General features: G+C 44.2%; 2 protein-coding genes across 2 annotated transcripts in view; both read right to left on the bottom strand.

Moving 5' to 3' along the window:
* The window catches only part of LOC102039409 (3 beta-hydroxysteroid dehydrogenase/Delta 5-->4-isomerase-like), a 9692-nt gene extending 492 nt beyond the window's left edge, over positions 1-9200 (bottom strand). Inside the window, 4 exon segments of the mRNA XM_005420588.2 lie at position 1; positions 3-285; positions 4129-4293; positions 9035-9200. The exon segment at position 1 is cut by the window's left edge and continues 492 nt beyond it. Coding sequence (XP_005420645.2) covers position 1; positions 3-285; positions 4129-4293; positions 9035-9188 — 603 coding nt within the window. The 5' untranslated portion in view covers positions 9189-9200.
* Positions 9201-14804: 5604 nt separating this feature from the next.
* HAO2 (hydroxyacid oxidase 2) overlaps positions 14805-22738 on the bottom strand; it is a 45607-nt gene continuing 37673 nt past the window's right edge. The window contains exons 2-8 of the mRNA XM_014306837.1: positions 22635-22734; positions 21830-21981; positions 20768-21051; positions 20174-20389; positions 18276-18434; positions 16510-16579; positions 14805-14860 (exon numbers count right to left, since the gene is read on the bottom strand). Coding sequence (XP_014162312.1) covers positions 14805-14860; positions 16510-16579; positions 18276-18434; positions 20174-20389; positions 20768-21051; positions 21830-21981; positions 22635-22734 — 1037 coding nt within the window. The remainder of the gene's footprint in view (positions 14861-16509; positions 16580-18275; positions 18435-20173; positions 20390-20767; positions 21052-21829; positions 21982-22634; positions 22735-22738) is intronic.

The raw sequence follows: 22738 nt of genomic DNA, 5'->3' as shown, positions 1-22738 counted from the left end.
GGAGAAAGGTGCAGCCTTCCCCAAAAATATACATGGATCTCAGGGCACAGGTCATCAGCGTGCCGCCATCCTTCAGCACCTGGCCGTCTGCTTTCAGCACAGCATCCTCTGCCAGTCTCTTGCTTTGGGCATAAGGAAATTTGGATGTGCTCTCATAAGCTGTATCTTCGTCCCCGTTGAAAATGGGGTCCCCTTTGCAGTTTGGGCCTGTCACTTCTATGGTACTGGTGTAAATGAAGTGCTGGACGTTACAGCGGACGCACGCCTCCAGCAGCAGCTGAGTACCTTCAGAAAACAGACATGAAAAGCAGTCTAGGTTAGAGCCCTCTAACCAGGAAAAAGTGGGGGTTTCAGATCAGAAACGGCATCTCTGGCCTGAGCTTTGCATGATCTCCCTCCCTGCAACTGCAAGAATCCTGTCCTGAACTGGGCAGTATGTTCAATGACACTGAACCTACTCTGAATCTGTATTTAAGTAGTATCAGTGCACCTATCAGTGCACCTTCCAGAGTTAAACAAGGGTGAATTTTGATCCTAATTGCATGTTGTGGGGTTTTTTTATGCCAAGAATCAAATTTTTGCCCTTTCTTAGCTTAGCATGGAGACTGACCACGGATTCAGGGACTTGTGCCACCTTGAGTAGGCAGAGAACGTTCAGAAGCTGCCCCTCTCCTTATCCTCCTCATCCATGCTCTATGGTGAAGCCCATGTTTTTCAGGTTTGAGGATGCTCTTGGGTGGTTTGCTAAGAAGGAACAGAATTATTATGGGACCTGAAGGTCTGCTCCAAAATCAGTGCACTCACACCCAGTGCAAATCTATCCAGTATTTGACTGACTGAAGAGAAGGGCTTGGAGGAAACATGGTGAAGCAAGGCATGATAACATGTAGTCAAAGATCATGAAGTGCAATGAGAAAAGAGAGGCTTGCGTATGTATGCCTCCTTTTCTGGCATAATCTGGCTTTTCCTTGCAGTAGTACAGGATTTCTTACATTTAAAATCCTTTAATGCTTTCATCGGGGGCAGCAGAGGTCAGCTGTTCAAAGTCTTTTAAATAGCCAAGAAGGTTAAACAAGGAAAGCACACTGAAGGGGGGAATAAATACTTTAATAAGTTGTGTTGTTATAGGTGCAATTAGAATATTTTTTTCCACCCAGCTTTCAGGCAGAAATTGCCTTACTTGTTGTGCATGGTGTAATGAGAGAAATTAAATGTAAAAAGGCCAGTGACTTTGGAAGAGAAGACACAGCTCAAAGACATTTGAAAACATCTTTGGCAAAGGAGCATTAAATTAAAATGGCTGATATGATATCAGAAGGGTGTAGCCTAAAATATAGGGGATAAAATCAAGCACCAGCAGTGAGGCACATTAAAAATCTTCCAAGTCTGCTCAGTCTGTTACAGCAACAACTGAAGGCAGCACAATGCAGACCAGGTTAGTGGGACTGAAACAAATATAATGAATTAAAGAGGTTCAGAAGAGCTAGGAATATTGGCAGCAAAATATGGACTTGTTAATGAGTGAAAAATAGGAAGAATTATTCAACTGAATATTGTTGGGGCACCAAAATTCATCTTTTCAAGCTTGAAAAGGGAAAAGAAAGAAATTGAAACAAATGGAAAACAAATCTGGATGAGGCTTTCAGAAATATTAAGGAAGTGCACTGAAAAAAGTTACACAGACAGGAATAAATTAATGTGAAAAATGAGTTCATGCAAGTCACCGTGTTTAGATGACATAAAAGCCAGGGTCATCTGGAAAAAATGTATTTATTTTATTATTTTAAAAATAATAGCTTTATTTCTGCTGTCAGTACTGTTTGGAAAATGAGGAAATGTAATCAAATACAGAAGGTCTTGATGAAATCAAATGAGATAGCAAGTTTTAGAATAAGGCAATCGTAAAATTATCTTGACAGTTTATATGAGATAATAATAAGATGAAATTCACCCAAATAAAATGTGGTTTATTTGCAAATCAGAATTGTATGTAAAAGTTTAAAGATTCTACAGTAATGGAAACCTGAGTATCTTTCATATAGACTGTAATAAAGTAAATTATTACTGTATTACATGCTTTATTCAGCGAGAGGGTCCCCTTGGTTTGCTTGCCCTTCTGGCTGAGTATCTGATTCACAGTAGGTATTTTGTTTAGATTGTAATTAATTATTTTCTCTATTCCCTTCCTTTTTAAAAATTGCTTCCCTTCCTTCCTAAAAAAGTTATTTTTGCTCTGAGATATTGTGTGGTAATGGAGGAAAGCCCTGCATCAAGGCAAGTTTAACTTTCTCACTTCTGTCCTGGTTCGTGAACAGCCACATCTGATTCTTGAAACATTTCTATTATAGAAACATTTATATTTATATTACATGAGTTCTATTTTCTAGGAGAAACAAAACTTTCATCCTGCAAGCCCATGAAATACATAGCAATGCCCTGGCTGGTCAGAAAACCAGAAGAGCATCAGAATGGAAATGGAAGAAAACAGGGAACAGAGGACAGCAGTATTCTCTCACTGACCTTGTGGCCACTTGGCTCTGAGAGCAGAACTGTGGATGGTATTTCATTCTAGCAAATGTTATCAGCTAATCCTCCCTGGCCCAGTGGGCTTTTTTCACCCATAGGCAGCTTTCTGGGACATTTTAATAGTACTTTGATTTTGATTTTGGTTCTGGTTTTTTGTTTGTTTGTTTGTAGTTGTTGTTTTTCATTTTTTCCCATGGTAAAATGTGTTTAAGCAGCACATTCTGCTGTGAAAAACCAAATTGTAGTGGGAGTACAGTCATCAAGACAGAGCTTTAGAAATCCTCTCTCTGAACTACCAACCAGGTATATTTTCATATTACCCAATGCACAGGTTTCCAGGAACTTGCCTTTCTACTCTTCCCTCCTGACAGGGGCCTAAGAGGCTGCCCAGTGGGCTCTATGCTTTGATCACTGACAATTTGTGGCTTTGATTGAGCTGAAATGAAAGGGTCTGGAAGCTAATGGTACAGGGAATGAGCCACACTAAAACAACTAAAATGCCATCCCACTGTTTTTCAGGTACATGTAAGAAACAACTCGAGTGCCAAGAATTCTCTCTTCCTCTGAGCACTGGTGAGCAGCCAATATTTGTGAAAGTGATGCCTGTACAGGTGTGTTCCTTATTTTTCTGTGAAGAAGCCCTGTGGCTGTGGCAGAGAGGAACAAAGAACTGGGAAAGCTGTTCATGTAAATAAGAACATCTTCCCCAAATCTGCCCCAAGCAGTTGAAGCAGCACAGCCAGGGAGGCCAGTGTGCATGCAGGTTAGGCAGTGCCAGTTCTCTGAATGGCACTGAGGGGTTTGGCATCACAGACAGGGGGTGAAGTTGTTCTTTTAGGAAATACATTTAAACTTCCTGGTAGGTGATGCTACATGGCCCATTCCTAAGTCAAAACCTTTTCCCTTCACCTGATCTTTCCTGAAGAATGGAGGTTCCTCAGGGGAAATCCCATCACTGAGTCGCTGAAACCCCTCCCTCCCAAAGCTCTGAGTTTGTTGGGGAATTTTAAATTATAAACTCAAGGTGGGAGAGCATTTGTTCTTCTCTTTGCACACAGACTTAAAGGCAGAGGAAGGAAAAGGAGAAGGAGAAGAAGAAAAAGAATAGCAAGGAGAGAGCCACAGGCTCTGGGATGTTATCAGTGCAACATTTCTGTAACTGCAGCCAAAGTCTGCAGTAATTGTAAACGTTGAAAAATGTACACAGGCAGGGATGCCATGTGGGGTGGGAGAATAAGAACCAATTTCTGAGGTGAGCATTGGGATTTTAGAGGGGAATTGCTTTCAGAAATTTCCACTGAGCATGGATTTATGACTATCACCACTGAAGGCAGAGCCTGTGCAGACCTCGGCATGGGCATACATAAGTGTTGACAAGAATGAGGGATCCTGCACTGCCCTGAAGTGGAAGACTGGGTGTGGAGAGGCCCAGAACTTCCTGGGGCTGCACAGACACGGGATTTGCACCCCTGGGTACGTCTGTGCGAGATGCAGGACAAACCAGGTAACCTGGCTCCAAACAACCACAGCTCAGGTGCTCCCTTCCCTGAACAGTGATCAGGACACAGATGTGGCTTTGAGGAAGGTGCTTCCCCTGCTCACCTGTCACATTGACTTCCCAGAGCAGCTTCTTCTCGATGAGGCCCAGGGTGTCAATGAGGGAGGCCGTGTGGATGACGAGGGAGACGCCCTGGCAGGCACGGTGCAGGAACGTCACATCTCGGATGTCCCCTTCCAGGATCTTCAGCTCAGTCTTCCCCTTGAACTCTGCAGGGGCAGCAGAAAACAGAGCACAAGACCTTACAGGCACCCTAAGAAGAGTTCTGGAAGGCTGATGAAGAGCTGACCCTGCCTGGCAGGTGCTGACTGTCCAGGAACTGCAGGGATATTTTAAGGCTATGAAACAGAAGGCGTCTCCCCAGTACTCTATTGTCAATGCTAACTACAGTGCTACAGAGGTTTATTTTGCATTACCTGCCATAGATCTGGAAGCTATACTCAACGTGTTTCTTTCTATTTTATTTTTTAGAGAGAGATCTTTTCCCCTGCTAGCAAGCTTCCCTGAGTTGTGGCTGTGTTAAAGTTCACAGAGGAGTAGCTGTAGCTGTGCATGTTCTGGTGGCTGGCTGGCTATAGATGTGTTAACCCAGGAGCACTGAACAGGCACTGCATGTTCCTGTCTTCAGGCTGATGAATGATCTCTCTCCACCCAGAGCATGTGAGCACAGGGATGTGTTCATGCCTACTTTCTGCACCTTTACCTTGCCTGGCATCTTTTTCTTGTACCTTGGCTGGGACTTACAGCTCCAGCTCTGGCTCCATTTCAGTGGCTATGCTCTGGGTAATTTTTAGCCTGCACATCTTTCTGGTTCATACCTGAACTCTCAAGAGTGTTCTCCTGAGCTATCTCAGCCTGGCTTGATTAAATCCTGCTTTTTAAGCCCTGTCCCTCCACAGCAGCTGCAGTGTGTGACCCCAGAGGAGCTCTAGGTCTCAGAGCCATCCTGTGCTGGGCAGAAGGATTCTTTCTGCAGCCCAGAGCTACACAAAATGAGTCAGCACCAGACAATCACTTGGAAAAATGCCCAGTCCAAGGCAATGCTGCTGTGCAGGGACCTCAGCTGGCCTGGCTGCAGCAGTGCCACGGGACAGGAGGGGACTTCCTCAGCATGACCACAGCCTGTGAGGAGATGGTGCCATCACCAAGTCCTCTGGGAGCCTCTGCTATGGCTGCACTAGATGGCTCCCCAGGCACAGCCACTGGGCAGGGACTCTGCAGAACAGGCAGAGCCTCTGTCTTCTTCCAGCATCATCAAATGCCCCTTTTAGATAAGAGAAGAACCTGATTAATTCGTACAGCTTTTAGCTTCAGCCACAACTGAAATCTGATTTATCCTAGTGCTTTGTCACCAGCTCCAAAGCAGGCAGTATTTCATCCCATGTCTGTAATAGGAAACACTGAGAGAGACAGCTGCTGGATTTGGAACTGAGTGGGGATATATTTTAAAATGGTTTTATCACATTTTCTCTATAGCACACTAAGAATGTAATCCTGTATCAATTTAGCAATTATTCTGATGCAACAGGCTTAAGGGGCTTTTTTTCTCCCACCACAGACAGTTGGTCTGAGATTTAAGGTTTGTGGAACATTTGCTGAACAGTTACTAAATCTAGAGTTGCTGCCCTCCCAGCACAGTCATTGCCACATACTCTCTTCTGCTCCTTTATTTTACAGACTGCATTCATTTGCTAGGATTCCATCTCCAGAAGCTCCATTCTGAACTCTCCTTGCATGGGTGCAAAATTGTCAGAATAGGGCTGGGCTTTTTTTCAGCATCTGGTAGTTAGATTTTCTCTAATAAATATTAGTGTCTGTACTGCCCTAAGGTTGATGTTCTCCATGAACAAGGCTTGATGGGGTTGTAATAATCCCAAGAACAGACAGAAATAGTTTTCATGACATAAATTCTGACATGTGACCCCTTTAACGTTATTACAATGCCCAGGAAGGGGTTAGGAAAATGGAAATTTTGCACATGCAAATCAAAGCTTTCAGGAAAAGTACAGAAGAAGTCTGTTCCTTTTAAAGCTGATCACAAGAAATCTGCTGTCTAGATGCTTTGTGCCTTGTTTGGGCTTGCAGTTTGTGTGTGTGTGTGATATGAGTCAGGAAATCTGCTCCTCTATTCTGTTTTAGCCAGCAGAAGTTGCCATGGTAAGTACAATATGGGCCTTGCTCCCTTCAGCAGCATCAGCTGCATGTCAGGAATCAGCAGATTGATCTTGTTTAGCTCTGGGTGAAGAGAAAACTACAGGTGAGCTTGGAAGAAAAGAGAGTTAAGAAATGACTGGCAGTGGTTTCAGTCAGGGATGGCCAGCAGAGAGAACTGCTCTTGATTTCCATCTAGACACACCATTGCCCAGGCAGCAAAAGAACACTTGTGGGTAGGTCAGAGGGGGAGGAACAGAATAAATTCAAGTCAGCTCTCCGTTTTTGCATAAAGTGATTATGACAAAGTACCTACTCACTGGGAAAACTTGTTCTTCTTCACCAGTGGTTTCTGTGTCCTCTGAGTTGTAAGTAATCTCCCTGCTTGCTGTGGGTAGTTTTTGCTTGAAAATGCAATGATTTCTCAATAAAATTCAGTGTCCTGATGTGAGCAGTTTTTGACTCAGCAGTACAGTCAGACTATTTGCCCTAAACTTGAGAACAACATAGGAGTTTTGATTTCTCCAGAAGTGCCAATGCAATAGTGAACAACAAAAAAAGGATTGTGTAAGTGGGAGCACAGGAAAGGCAGAAAGATAAATCTGACATGGCAGGTGGGAGGTAAGAAACTCAGGCACCAAAGCACCATGCTTAATGTGACATCCATTCTCAACCACACAATGGAACCGGGGGGACTCCAACTCACAGCCCTGGACACTGACTGGATCATTCCAGACTCCCTGGGGCTGTGGAAGACCACAAATACCACTGTCCTACACAGACTGAATGGGATGGTCAAGCTCTCAGCAGGAAAGTTGCTTGGACAAAAGAGGAGTGCCCCTGAGTGCCTTCTGCCACAAAGACCTGTGACTTGCACACACTGTTCTGCGTCACTGCCCACAGCCCTGACTCTGCACAGATATTGCAAGTGCAAGGTGCTCAAGAGATTAGTGAGGAAAAAACCCACTCAGCTCTGCTTCTGGCTGTTCCAGAAATCCAGATAACATCTGCTAGCAAGCAGAAGTCCCTGTAGTAAAAATAATGCAGGTCAGAAGACTCCAGCCCCACCCACAGGTTCTGCAGCAGCCCTGCACTTGGACTAGGAGTCAGTGAGACAGAGAAGGGCTTGAAAGGGAGCAGCAGCGAAATATTTTGGGTAGCTCTGAGCACAGGGACTAGCAGGACACTAGAAGAGATGTAGTCACAAGGGCTGATGCAGACAGAGGAGCTGCCAGTCAAAATGCAGGGGTTCAAATCTGTTTAAACACATCTGGAATGTCAGCCTATGGTCCCTACTACCTGTTTATGGGGAAGAAAAGGCTTTGGTAACTGATTTTTCCTTACCTCCTGTGCTGCTCAGATAGGCAGAAGGAATGCTAAAAGAATAGGAGAGGGGGTGTGTGGGCAGTGCTCTGTGGAGGAAGAAGGGAGGATAAGGAAAGAGGGCACAGAGCTTGCCGATTAACAAAAAAACAAAACGTCACAACGTTTGCTGCAGCCCAGCCAAGATTGTGCCCACACAAACAATGGTTTTCACTCCCCAGGATGCTCCATTATGCCCACAAAGCTCTTCTGGCCCAAAGTAGTGTAGATGCCTCTGCACTGCTGCATCAGTGCTAAACCACACACACTCCTGCTGCTTCAGCCTCTACTGTAGCTGCAGGTTTTGGGTTTGTTTCTGTGGAAACTCTCTGGAAACCAGAGCAGGAAGGGCTGCTGCAAGGCTCAGGGGCATTTAGAAATCCTCAGTGAACTGCTGAGTCAGATGTAATGGAGAAGAAGTTTGTAAAATGGAGCAGAGTTGTTTAAAACTATGATTAAGGCTTGTGCAATTTGTACCAGGTTTATTGTGCACTGTTGCTGTCCCTTGATGACACTTTCATGCTCTATGGAGTGATTGAGGCTCTTCAGCAAATCATACAGAGATATTCCTTAAGGGCTCCCATATGGTTTCCTGCATTGAGGAAGAGGAGTCTTGCAGTGAAGATGTGATGGAGAAAGTTACTGTTAAGTAAATATAATGTAAGGGCTTACAAACCTGACTGAATTTAGGCCCCTTAGATGCCTTTTTATAGATGTGCTCAGTGTATCTCAATAAATAGGACATTCAAAGTAAAACACCATGAGCTGCTTTTCCTGCCACAGACTGTTTCTGACACTGGGCACATCACTCCCTTGTGCTGTCTCCAATCCATTCAAGAATCCTGCCTTGCACTTTGCACATGGGTTCTGTCTCTTCTGTTTAGCGTTTGCTTAAATGGGAAACTGCAATAATGTTATTAACAGAAGCAGTTTTAAAAATACCTCACCACACAGCTCTCAGCCAGAAGATCACTATTAATCAAATTAATCACAGGTTGAAGAAAACCATTGGAATTTGCACCCACAACTTTTTCACTGCCTTTGCTGTCTGGCACACCAGAGCCCAGCACAGCATGCTCTGGATATCTCTGCCCTCCCACCCAGTATAGCAATGCTTGAATTTTCCCTTTCCCCAAGAAGAAGTGTGAGATTTTTGCACTAATTTTGCTCTGTGGGTTTTATTGTAAGAGGAGTCAGGTTGAAGACAGCCTGTTTACTGCATGAACAGTATACAGAAGCCTCAGGGCCTGACAAAAAACCCTCTTGTTTTCACATTTTACATCTGATTTCTGGGCTGCAGGGAGAAGGAGGGATAAAGCAAGGATTCCTTGAGCTAAAACCTCTATCTGCAAACCTGGTTCAGATGAGAGGTAAAAGTTTCCCACGTGGGACTGCAGCACCCCCAGCTGCAGCCCAGTCCCAGGAAATGTCACTTACTGTCAAACCTCCCGAGTGCCTCAGCGCTGAAGGCTTTGTCCAGCAGCCGGATCTCGGCCAGAGCCTCCTCTTCTTCCAGCAGCAAGCACACAATCCTCTGGCCGAGAAACCCTCCTGCCCCTGTCACCAGGCAGCTCACCCCAGCCAGGGACATTGCTCTGGGTTGCTCCTCGGCGGTGAATTTGCTGTCTCTTGAGCTTGGTTCTCCTCCTGCCTGAGGGAAGGAACATATGACATCAACCTCTGGAAACACTGCAAATCAAAGGGTGTTACCAGAAGGAGAGATTACTGAAGAACAAACTTTAATCCCTACACCAAACAATTTTTTAAGCATGTCTTACTTTTGCTAGCTATTCCCATTCAGAGGTAGTCTACATATTTTTTCCATGCAAAGAAAACATTCTAACAAATTACAAACCAATTCAATTAGCAAATCTGAAAATGCTCAAAATCAACTTCAATGCCAAACAAACCCTGCAAAAGTCTGCCTTGAGTCTCGGTTCCACCTCCCTAGCACTCTGAAGACTGTGGGGGAGATTTGCCTGTATTTATATCCTGCTGGGCACCACCTCGGTCATTCTGCTCCACTCCCTCTTGAGTGCCTCCTTTGCTGCAAAAGAATGTCATGCTTCCACACCACTCCCACCAAAGAGGAAGGCTCTGGATACAGTGAGGTCTGAGCCTAGATGTGGTCCTGCATCCCTAAATCCCCAGAGAATAAGCGCTCATGTTCACAATTCTCTTCAGCTGCACTTGCTTGTGTAATACAGTGCCAATATTGTGCCAGTATGGAAGGTAGGGAGGATTTAAATTAAATGTAAATAGAGGAGAAGCTATTTAAAGTGGTTTCAGGAGTGAATTCTGCTGCTCTATATTTTCTGGATACTGGGCTCCCCCATTACAGTGTGGGTTTCTCACTCTCTCTGTGCAAGATCAGAAACTAACCCTGGGGATTTTGTATTTGTTCAGTGCACTACAGGCATTTGAAGTGATGAAATTGTTTAATGTACCATCCAAGTTAAATTCAAGCTGCAGGAGGGCAAGATTCACCTCTGGAAATGTCTTGTGCAGGAGTAGCTATTTAAAGTAAGGCTGTTTGTGCCTCTGCAGTGATCTGTGTCATTACTGCTTTGCATCTCCAGCATGCAGGGAAAATGCCCAGGTGTTTCTCCCTGGGGCTTCACTCCACTTCCAGTAAAACTGTTTTGCAATGTGAGACCAGGGCAGGGCAATAGGCTGAACCTCCTGATGCCAGCACTGCCCTCCTGGGTCTGTCAGTACACGCTGGCTGCAGCTGTATTTTCTCTCTCCCTCTCACAGGGACAGGCTGCCATCCCTGCTGAAGCAGGATGATAAATAGGGAGCTGCCTTGAGCGACAAGGAAGTTACAAAGAAGCCCAGCAACACAATTAATTAGGCTGAAATCACTGGAGAAGGGATCCTTGATTTGGGGCATAGCTCGAATGGATCTCTAAAAATGCTTCGTTTCCATTCATGCTAAGCTCCTTTTTTTATTCTATCATGGGTTTTGTTCACTCATTAAAGAGAGTTCTGGAGAAAAGCTGTAGAAGCGTCCCAACACTGTTACTTTTTTAGAGCAAAACTGGGCTTGCAAGTCTCAGGAGGAAAGGAAAACCACTTCTGTTGGAGGAGAAAGGTTTCTAGCTGGCACAGATGACAAAGTTTTGGCAACTGTTTCAATCCCAGAGTCCTTGAAAATCTGTTACTTACCCCAACAGAGCTCTAAAAAATTTGTTATCAGTGCTTCTTTCCTTGGCTTTTCACATTCAGGACCTTGACATTGTATATTCTTATCAGAAGCTGCTGCAAATTAATTTTGTGCAATTTGCAAGGAAAAATAACTGGCCAAATACTGCTGCTCCAAGTGGCATTCTCTGTAACAGGGCTTCCTTTTTTGCTTTCAAAAAGGAAATAAAATGCTTTGAAGAGGCATTACAAGACCACACAACACCACATAGCCTCTTAGGATACAAAACACTTTTGTGTACCAAGCTTGCCTATCAGAATGACCAAGCTTGGCAGGGGTAGTGCTTATATGAGAATATGAGTGCTTCATAGGGGACTGTAGGGAGATTTACTGCTGCTGTGCTTTGTCCTCTCAGGTACTACTCAGACAAATGCTTGGCTTAGTTTGAGGGAATTTTACACATCACTGCATAGCAGCCTTCATCTGAACTGCTGTGTGTGAATGTCAGTGGTCAGACAGCAGAGATTTGCTCAGTTGCAGCTCAGACCTACTGGTCCTTCCTGCAGTCTCACCTAGAGACAACATTTTCACCTCTTGTTTCATGTTGATATCGCTGCTGGGGCTGCTGAGTGCCATGCCAGCTCCTTCTGTGCAGACAAGGCTGGCCCTGGTGTTCCCCAAAGGACAGGGAGGCAGATGCTGGAATGGACTGCCCACCCCAGAATGGTGCCAGTGAGCAGCAAGGCCAAAGTCCACCAGACCCCCCCACCAGGAACAACTTGATGAAATTCGGAGTTATTGCACAGGTAGGGCACTTGCAGGTTAAAACATAATTGAGCAGCATTTGAAAAGTTTACCAAGCTGTGTCAAGGCATAGACATTTTTTAACTATGTTGATGTCTTCCTTCTCTTTGACTTCATTGTAAAATGAAGCCACTACTATCTGGTATTTTGTGTAGAATGGAGTGCATTACTGAGAGCATTATTTTAGAAAATCAGGGCTTGTACATTTGATGAGTGTTGGAGAAATGCTGTACCTGAACTAAGTGGATAGCTTAGTATATGTGCAATGCCCCATGTCCCATTCCAGCCTGGCCCAGGAAGAGCTGCTCCTCTGATTTTACTGGTGACAGATACTTTGGGGAAATGACTGGCAGGAGTTAGAGAATGTATTTTCTTAGCCTTGTCACAAGGGGAAAAATGGATTGGGAGGGAGTGTAGTGGAGATGAGAAGACACAAAGAGAAATAGTGAAGGGAAATTCCTAGCAGCACTAGGAAAAAACTGTGTCATGGTGTTGCATGGAAGTTTTATAGGATAAAAGGTACTTTTATAGGATAAAAGGTACTTTTACAGAGCGCAATGCTGTTTAATTATGGAATGAGGTAAACTGATTTTGCTATCAATCAGGGTATCCAGAAGTAAGAAAGAAATAACAGATCTATTTGTCCAGAAAGAATTTTAATTCAGGAAAGGGGTTTCTGAAGTCTGGCCTTTTGCCCAGACTTATGAGAACTGAAGCAGGGAAAAGCAAAAGCAGCAAATGCACACTCATTATTTAGCTGGACCTTTTGATTTCTTAATATACAGTAATTGTGACCAAACAAACACACACACACACACACACTCAATTCTATGTTTCTTTTCACATGAAAAACTAATGTGTTTCTCTACCACTGTATGTCTGTAAGCTGGCATGCTGGCAGCTCTGGGAGAGAGGCTGGACTTTGAAATGTAGTTTTACTCAAGGAAAACTTCTGCCCTTCAGAGTGGGAGGCACTGTTCCCTCCTGGAAACATTTCCCTCTCTTCTAGTTATATATTGACAAGAGGGGAAAATATTTAAATTATTAACTTGTGGACAACTGTCCTGTATTGGACTCTAAATAAACACAACTTCTCTTAGTGGAGAAGAGTTGTAAGACACTTTTATAATGGTATGAAGAAAAACACCTTAAGAGGGCTCAGTGTTTCTGTGTCTTCAAACCTGACAAAGAAAATATCTCTATTTCAGTAATACCAAAATTCTTCCAGTAAAATGGAGAAGGTGATTGTAAACATTTCTGACATTATCTCCAAGATCAAAAAGGCTTCTTGCAGTAGTCTTTGACATACTAGACAGCACATGATTTGGGCAATTATCTAGAAAAAAGCATTTAGTTTTAGGAAGAACTGTATTTCCTCAGGTGAAATTGATGAGTGACTCATATATTTAAAGGCTGGAGAAATTTGCATTATATGCCAAAGAAAAATGTTTGTGTTTGGGTCCATTTTGTAGATAAACTACCCTTGTAAGTAGGCTGACTCTCTGTCCCATCCTCCAGGGATGCTGGGAAGCAGCAGGGTTTGATTAGTCCTTAAGCTGCCTGTTTACAATCTTTGAGGACAGTTTTTTTGTAAGATTTAACCTCACTTGAAAGTGTATGAGACATCAAGTACATAAAGCAGAACTGGGTGCAGACAATGGGGTGTGAAACTTCGGTATGCATTGGCTTAGGCCTAACTCAGATCATAGAAAACTTTCAGTGTCTTGGAAAAACTGGGCTTGTTAAATAGGCTCTTATGCTGATTGAACCCTGTGACCTCTCATTTTAAGTTCACTCACCAAATATCTTTGGTTTTGACTCAGAAAATGCTTTCTTGCAGCCTTTCACAGAGATTCATGTGTTGCCTCTGCAGCTCCAGGTACCTGGCTATGGTAGCACAGTGGCATGGCAGGGTACAGATCTCATGTGCAGCTCCTATTTTATGATTCTGTGACATCCTCCAACAATTCAGATTAAAGGCAGCATTGGGAGATCTCTGTGCCAACCTCTTCTCACAGCAGAGTCAGAGAGGTTGCTCTGGACCTTGCCCAGGCAAGCTCTGATTATCTCTAACAATGGAGGTTTCACAAACCCTATGTTGCAGTGCCTGACTGCCCTCATGGTGGCTTTTCCCCCCACTGATTTCTGCCTGGAATTTTCCTCATTGCAACTTGTGCCCATTGCCTTTCACCCTTTTACTGCACACATCCAAGAATTTGGCCTGGATCTTGTCCAAATGAGTAGTGAAAGCCAGTGATGTGATCCCCCCTCCCCCTGCCTTTAGCCTTCGCAGGACTGAGCACTCCCAGTTGTCTCATTCTCTTCTTGTACATCCTTGAAATCCATCAACGTGTGTGATGTGCTGTAATTCCCAAGTCTTATCTGCTGGGCTGTCAGTCTGCTGACAAGGTTTATTGTTACTGGAACAGAGAGGAAGGCCTCCATGTGAAGGCCTCTGGAAGATCACTGCAGACGCTGTTATCCCTGAGAGAAACTAAAGTCTAAACAGGGTGAGCCAACAGGGTTAGCTTCTTCCTTCTGCCCTCTTTGGGCAGATTTAAAGTGGGCTTTATGCGAAAGGTCACCTTTTGGTAGCATGGCTCCCCCTGCATGTGCCAGGGAAATGGGTATCAGGGTATGTGCTGGCTCCAAAGCAGGGGGAGGCAGGGGGCTGCACCACTGGAAAGAAGAGCTGGCTCTTTCCCCACAAGTGGCACTCTGCTCCACCCCTTCCCTGCTCTGCATTTAGAAGCAGTGGGCAAGGACTGCCCCCACTTGCAAAGGGCAGCTGGGGTGCCTGGCAGCTGATTCATCTTATTTCTATATCTTTTATGAATACATCCAGGAAAAGCCAAGTCTGTGGAAGATAGCAGCCACAACACTTACTGTCCCAGAGCAGGAGACGTGCGTGGATTGGGTTGCAGTGAGACTTGGCATGACAAGTGGAAAAAGCAAGGCACAGGGTTTTCCACGTTTGGCTGTCCAATGTAGTGGAACTTTGGAGGAAGACCCGACGTAGGTAATGCTGTGGAACAGCCAGTTTAAAGAAAATGCATTTAGACATGTCACAATTACCCAAACTGCTATGGAATTCATTCAATAACAGCAGAGAACAGCCTTTGCTGACACAGAGCCTTTCCTAATCTCTTCAGAAGTTTCCAGAAGGCCTTATCAGATACTTATTGCACCTCCTTTTTCATCTTCAGCCTGGCTGGACCTCAGCTTCAGCTGCCTCTGTTTGGCATAGCAGGAGGCTGATCACAGCCTTGAGAACTGAACCAGGTGCTGGCCAATCTCTGAGACGCTGGCACAGCCTGCAATAAATGAAACACCGGTGAGAGAGAAAGGTCTGTGGATGAAGCTTGGAAGCCCCCCTGCTCTAAATCCCAGTCATGGATGAGCCAGGCTGGAATAGGTTGGTACTTCAATATCTCACTCCACTCTTCAGTGGCATCATCAGCCTCGAGGTTCAGCATCAGAGTCCAACCCACAAGAAGAGTCAGAAACATGAAAAAAATTCTTTTTATAACAAGCTGAGCAGGGTGCAACCTGATACAGTAAAGTCAGCAGAAAAACACAGAGAAAAGACAGGTGTGCCAAATGGCCAGAGGTGAAGATTTGCACTGCCATTTAATTTGGACATATATGGGTGGAATAGTGGTGGGCAGCAGCACCAGGCCAGTGGTTGTCCCCCTGTGCGGGCCACTGGTGAGGCTGCACCTTGAATCCTCTGTTCAGGAGAGGTTTAGATTGGATATTAGGAAGAATTTCTTCACAGGAATTGTTATCAAGCACTGGAATAGGCTACCAAGGAAGTGGTTGAGTCACCAGCTCTGAATGTGTTTAAAAGACACATAGATATGGATATGGATATGAAACCATGTCCCTTCACTAAGGGACATGGTTTCATGGTGGAATTGGCAGTGTTGGGTTAACAGTTGGACTTGATCTAAAAATGTCTTTTCCAACTTAAAAGATTGTATTGTTCAATGAATTTCACAGCCTCAGCAAAAGGGTCCCAACCTGCTGCTCTTGCTGAATCCTGTGCCCTTTTGCAAGAAAAGAGCTGTAAAAGTCTGCTGGGGAAAAAACCCAGGAATCTTTACTACTTGAAAAAGTAACCCATAAAACCACACTATGGCCAGAGGGACTTCAGCTCCAGTCTCCCAGTCAGTGTTGCTATCCACTTGAGTTCTATGTGTCATAATGTACAGAATATCCTGCACTGGAAGGAACTCACAAGGATCATCCTGTCCAACTCCTGGCCCTGCAAAGGACACCCCAAGAACCACACCATGTGCCTGAGAACATTGTCCAAATGCTTCTGGAACTCTGTCAGGCTCTTGTCAGACCACTGCCCTGGGGAGCCTGTTCCAGCGCCATAACCCTCTTGTCCAAGAGTAAAACTGGAGCTTGCACTGGGCTCTGCAAATTTGTTGTTTGGTGAGAGGCTCAAACAGGGCAGCTACAGCTGGGAGCAGGAGTGAGAAAAACAGTGAGAGTAAAGGGAGGAGACAGAAAAGCTTTTAAACCATGTGCAATCACCTACAGACCATATTCTCTAACACACGGAGTAAAATTCTGCATCCATTTTTAATGAGCTCTTCATGCAGAAAAAAGATCAGTTGCATTTCAATTTAATAAACACTAAATACTGAAAAACTGATGCTGTCATGCCCAGAAGAACAGAAATTCCAAGTTTTGCTCAGCTGTACTTTGCAGTTTTGCATCTCTTTACTTGGGTCACAAAGCAGCTCTAACCTATTCCCTCCGTGCAAACTTCATTGTTGTGACACCTGGAATGCCAAGTGGCTTCACAGGAAGCAGAGAATCTCAAGTATAGTAACTAGAACCATCACAGCTCCTGTGGATTCCCTTTTTGTCCCCTATCCATCACACTCCTGATTTTATAGGGCTTGCATGCAGAAACATCTGTAACACCCATTACAAACAAAATACTTACCAGCTAAGGCCATAGACAAGCGAAACTCATCCCGAAGGATTCTCAAGACATCCTGAAGCCCTTCCTCACCCTGCACCAACAGAGAAAGCAGTCAGGGTAAAAGGAGCGCTGGCACAGAGCAGTGCTGCAGGATGCCTGCACCCTGAGAGCTGGGATAGTCCCTTAAATCCGTGCCAATTCCAGTCTCTCATGCAGATGAATGATTAAAATGATATAATGGATGTGCTCAGTTCATCACAGATTAATTTAGATGCTTTTCCTTTTGGGATATATCTAAACGGGGAAAGAAAACAAAGCCGTTTTTCACTTCTGACATTTTGTAGCTGGTTCTTTTTTTTGGCTTTCAGTTTTCCCCCACCAATGGGCTTGCTATTTAAAATGTCAAGCCTTACAATGCTGACAGGTTTTAACAAAGTAATGAGTTTTATATATGTTACCACTCCAGAAACTGTAGTTTACTCAAATACAAGACTGAATCTTTAAAAATAATAGACTATGTGTTTTCCTCTGTGTAAGTGACACCAAGAAGCTCACAAGCCAATAAAATGCATAGAAGATTTTGATCTTCCTATGAAATACTGGAGGATTAATTTTTTTTCTCTTGAATTTTATTTTTATGTCTTTGCAATAATGAATGCTTTGGGTTCAGTCAATGTTAGCACTTGTTTAGGTCCTTCCTCTGTTGTATGCTTTGGTAATGCCACTGAGATACATCTTTAGGAATACTCTATGGAATACAACACCAAAGCACAATTGAACCCCCCAAAATCCTATCTCCTTTCTGTTTCCATTGTGGAGAAAGTGCAGGCAACTTACAGGAGAACCTTCTTCATCTTAGGCCCTTTGTTGATATTTACTGGCCAAAAAAACCAACTCTGCCAACTCTTACAGTTTTTTTCAGGAGATTCAGGTGATTTCTTGATCAAAGCCTTGCTGCTGAAATCCACAGCAATCACACCACTGGACAAGAGTGCCATTTAAGAGAAAGGAAATGTGTCTAGACCACACAAAAAAAGTATCTTTTATTCTAGAGAAAAGTGTTAGAAGACTCCATCCAGAGTGTAAAAAGCAAAAAATTAGCAAAAAAACCCCCAACTGGTATAATAATATTATTTTAATTTTGATTATATTATGTTTATCTCCTGCTTCAGAGGCCTAATTCGTGACTCTGGATCATAGAAATATGCCTGGAGTTGAGAAGCAGCAAAGCTGGAACTGAAATACAGTAGAAAACCCAGACAACAGTGGAAAACCTCCAGGACACAGTTTTACCCAGTCTGGTCCAAAATGTTTCAGCCATCCGTGGGATGGAGCTCTATATGTATTTCTGAAGAATTCATAGCACTGCTGTGAAACTGTTCTACCAAAACCATGTATTGTTCCCAACTATTTGCTGAAAGCAAATAAAATTGTCAGACTAATCTTTCTGGCAAATAAGCCAGCTCCAGTTTTCAAAAGCACTGATGGTCCTGAGTCTTAAAGTATTTTAGCACCAAACTGCAACATCAAGAAATCAGGTCCCACAAAACAATTCTATCACCTTCAAAATCCCATTGTTCAAAATCTCAGAAATGTGTCAGATTCAGTGGTATTTTTAAATCAGAGGAAATGTCAGGGTTTCATTCAATTTGGGGTGATTCCACTTCAAATTCATCAAAATAAAATTAAAAAATATATTCTCCACCAGTGACAACTGTGTGACTTCAGTTGCAAGACTGCTGGAGAGTGAGAGAAGCAGGCATATGGACTCAGAGCTCCTTACTCACCCTGTAAGCCAGGCCCCACAAAGCTGGTCTTCCAATAAAGACGCATTTTGCTCCCAGAGCCAGGGCTTTTAACACGTCGCTGCCTTTTCGTATTCCTCCATCGACATAAACTTCCACTCTGCCTCGTACTGCCTCCACAACTTCTACCAGAGCATCAATCTGAAAAGAAGAAGCCAGTCTCACCTTGAGGGCAGCTTTTGATCCCAAGAGAAGGAGGATATATTCCAAAGACACAGGCGGGGATACAGTGCTTTAGTAGGATATCTTCTCGAAATGAAACGTGACAATGCATTACAAATAGCTCAGCACCAGGAGCTGCAGAATAACATGCAGATCCCTGCTCTGCTTTCCAGACACTTAATGCCATTTTCCAGTGCTTTGATTATACTGATATTCTTTGCTATCACTTTTGATTAGTGAAAAAGCAACATTTTCAATAGATTTATGAAAGATTTAAAATATAAATTTCAATGGGAGTAACTGTCATCAGTATTTTACTTTTATTTGAGACAATGATGAATAATACAGCTGTTTGCAAGAAAGGCTGATGTCAGACTTCTACTGCTCAAACTACCTAAGCTTACATTTTAACTTAATCCTGGTGACCACTTGTTGAGTGCCTCCCTCTAAAGCATCTGTGAAGGGTTTCATTTGCTATGTAGTACAGTCAATAATTTCCTCCAGGTTAGGTCTCCTGATTCCCTAAGGTCTTTTCTGTAGAGTTCAGCATGGAGCAAGCCTCAGATGTTATTGCAGGGCAGCACCATACAGAGATGCTGGCTCTGGCCTCAAAGGCAGTACAGCCAGGGGCAGGACAAGGCACTGGACCTAATTAACTCTCCTTCAGAGCAAACCCAAAAGGCTCTTTTCTGCAGTGTGTTATACCTTTTTGCCTTCCTTTAATATTTTTTTTCTGAATTTCAAACTGAAAACCTTCTGGCTGAAATTTTCTAGGACTAACTCAGCAAGAGCCAGGCTTGGCACTAGAAAAATAGCAGAGCCCAACTAGGTATCTGTTGCCTTGTCTGTGTATGTAAAACAACTTGTAAGGTAGAAGAGCAGTTTAATGTGGATGCCATTTCTGTTATTATGTCTTTAGCATTGAGTTTATTAATTTCTTTTTTATTCGTTATTGTCAGCCTTGACGCAGAATAGAAGAGAATTCCCTGGTACCTATTTTTATTTAACAAAAGAAAACCGAGAAAAGAAAGTTCATAAGATACTGTGCAATGCAGAACTGTAAAATAAGAGCAATTGGAAAAACTGACAGAAGCCAAATTAAGCCAGTGAAATACACACATGTCCAAACAATGCATGATTTCTTTGTACAAATTTAAAAGCAGGGAAATTTTTCTCCAGATAAGTTATCCTTTTTCTGGCTCATGTAAGTCAATAAATTCCCATTTAGACTTGAGCCTGTAAATTTGCAAGCAGACCTCTCACTAAATCTAGCTGCATTGTTTTGCATGTTTTGACAGATGCGAACAATGAGAATACATTATGCTCTCATTTGTACAATTTTGGTTCCAGAGCTTTGTTTTCCTTTTGCTGCAGTGCGCAAAGAGTTTGAGTGCGCTGCATCAGCTCATGGAGGCACAGGCAGGAACTCTCCCTGACTTAGGCCAGGAGTTTACCTGCACTTAAATGGGTTCTGTGGTACTTACTGAACCCTCCCCAGAAGCTGAGGAAATACTTCAGTGGGTAGCCCCCATGCCAAGGCATGGATCTCACCAGTTTAAAGCTAAAGTATATCTACACACATCCATGGCCACTGGACAGACTCAAGTCCACCAGAAGTGTATGCACAAACCTGGGCATAGAGACACCCAGGTTAATGCAAATGTGCAGACCATAAACCGGGAAATGTGGCACATCCATTTTCATCCCTTCTCACTTACAGTGGCAGGTCCTTCATCCAGTTGCCTTCCACCATGGTTGGACACAATAATTCCCTGAACTCCATGTTTCACTGCCAGCTCTGCATCTTCTCTTGTCAAGATGCCTTTGATGATGATGGGCAGGCGTGTCAGGCTCCGCAGCCAGTAGATGTCATTCCAGGTGACCGAAGGATCCAAGCTGTTGGGTGGCAGTCCGTACTCAGAGCAGTCATCTTCCTACAGCCACAACGAAACAGCAAAAGGAAAACTCATTCAGGCTGCAACAATACACAGGTCCCTTAGTGTCTTTCCTTGCCCTGGAACAGATTTATCAAACTTGCCAACAGACATATTCATCAGCTCCAGAAATGTCACATGTCTCTGGAGGAGATTAATTACAATGGGGGTGGAGATCAGTGTCTCTGAGGCAGCTGGGTGGGGATTTTGAAGACAGAACGCAGTCTGGCCGGAGGTCAAGCCAGGATGCTGCAGAACCAGGAGGGGAGAAGATACACTCGGGTACAGCAAATGCCAGGGCAGCAGTTACCCAGTGGTTTTTCTCTCATGTGGTACATGCCAGCACAGTAAATGAAAGGACGGGCTCATTTTACAAACCTCAAAGACTCCTTCCAAGTTCTTCACTTTCATGTGTGGAGGAAGGCGGAAACCGTTGCGGACATCGTCGCGTCTCTTGCCCGTGTAGGGCAGATCCGCGGTGAGGACAAGGCCCTGGAAGCCCAAGGCCTCTGCCCGCCGGACCAGCTGCTGGGAAGCTGCCCTGTTGCGGTGGATGTAGAGCTGGAACCAGCGGAGGCCGCCGGGCGCAGCTGCGGAGATCTCCTCCAGCGTGCAGGTGGAGTAGGTGCTGGCGATGTAGCAGGTGTCCATTGCTCTGGCCGCTTGGGGGGCATTGGGAAGGAGTCAGAAACAAAGGCATCTGAAGGGTCTTGCCAGATATCAGACACAAAACCATGCACTATTTGCAGAGACCACCCCAACTCCTGATTTCATGTGCATCCTACAAAGCACACGGCAGCTCTGTATGTCCCAGGAGTAACAATGACTGTATTTACCACGCACTCTTGTTAGTCCATGGTTAAGAAAGCAGAAAAGGGAGAGGTAATTAACCAAGTTGTGCTTTCATTTTGCATCTGCATTTTTTAAAAAGCATGAGTTTTATCTTTATGACTGAGTCCTCTCAGGGATATACTGTTTAATCTACTCAGTGTACACAGAAGGAAAAACATTTCTAGGGGTCAGGTCTCCAAACTCTCCACAGGATTTGTGAAAAGGGGATATCTTTTTGTCCAAGGGAGACATTTCTTAACCAGTAACAAGGAATTCACAGTCTGAGTCCCATCCACCACTTTTACAACCCATCTAGAGCCCCCAGGACTGAAAACCTTATGTGGTTTTTGGTATGAGTCAGAAATGTGTCTACTGCCCTCCTCTTCAGTTTGCAGCAGACTCCATGGGGCTGATTTTTTATGTTGGTAGCTGAAGAAGAAGGGCACTGTCTATACAGCTTCCTACGCAGGGTGTCAGAAAGTGGGAATGGAGTTTGCCCCCTCAAGACTGAAATTTTTTCTCAGTCACACTTCAAGTCCTCCTAACAGCTTCTTGAGGCTTTTCTACAACCCCCTTTTCGTGCTACACGGCACCAGAGCAGAAGAATACCTCTGGCTGTGCTTTTCTCTCCATCAGGCCATGCTAGCTGGTGGAAGCCAGTAGGGGCAATTCCTACAGGAAAGCTGATTTCAGAACCCAGGATTTTAGTCCTAATGTCCATCACAGATACATCCCGCAGCATACGTGGCCGGAAACGAATTCTGTAAGGCAAAAAAAACCCTTCAGGATAGCAGATGTTCAGTGAGTTTTCCGAAATTTCATGGAAACCAGGTCTTCGTTTACCACATAATTTCTGCATCTCCCACCTCAGGTTACCATATCTTGTTCTCCCACTGTCCTTCCCCAGATTCCTTTTACTTGCAGGCAGGCTGGGTCCTTCCACTTCACCATTCATGTGTCTGTCCTCACTGTTCAGTGTGCCTGCCCTCAGGCTCTGCAGCATGTTCCCCAAATCTCACCCTGCTTGCACATAGGCTTCCTGCTGTTCACCAAGAGCTCCCTGTTGCAACTCATTCTATTAAAGCTGCTCATGCCCTTTCCTATAATGCCACACTCCATAGCACACTGTACTCTACCCTACCCTACCCTACCCTACCCTACCCTACCCTACCCCACCCTACCCCACCCTAGCACCTGCCTATACCCTCAGCCTCCCTAAAGCCTCATACAACCCATGTCATACTCAGTCTGGCATCAGAGCACACAGTGCACATCACTCAGGTTTTGCATTTAGCTTGGAGATCCCCTGGAAAGGGCAAGGTTTTAGGTTCCTTTGCTTGTGAAGTCCAAATACTTGCACAAAAACAGTTTAAAAGGTCCCAGTACAACTCCCTTAATTCCCTTCTCACATTACCTTTTATATGCCAGGATGTTTTCATCTCGTGTGGTACAGTCATCTGCTCCAGCTGCAAAATAATCCCAAGCAATCTTGGGCAAATACTTCTTAGCATAAGCTTC

Source organism: Geospiza fortis, unplaced genomic scaffold (genome assembly GCF_000277835.1).
Source record: "Geospiza fortis unplaced genomic scaffold, GeoFor_1.0 scaffold1, whole genome shotgun sequence".
Taxonomy (NCBI): domain Eukaryota; kingdom Metazoa; phylum Chordata; class Aves; order Passeriformes; family Thraupidae; genus Geospiza; species Geospiza fortis.
Note: the sequence above shows the minus strand (reverse complement) of the source record. Positions and strands in the feature narration are given on the sequence as shown.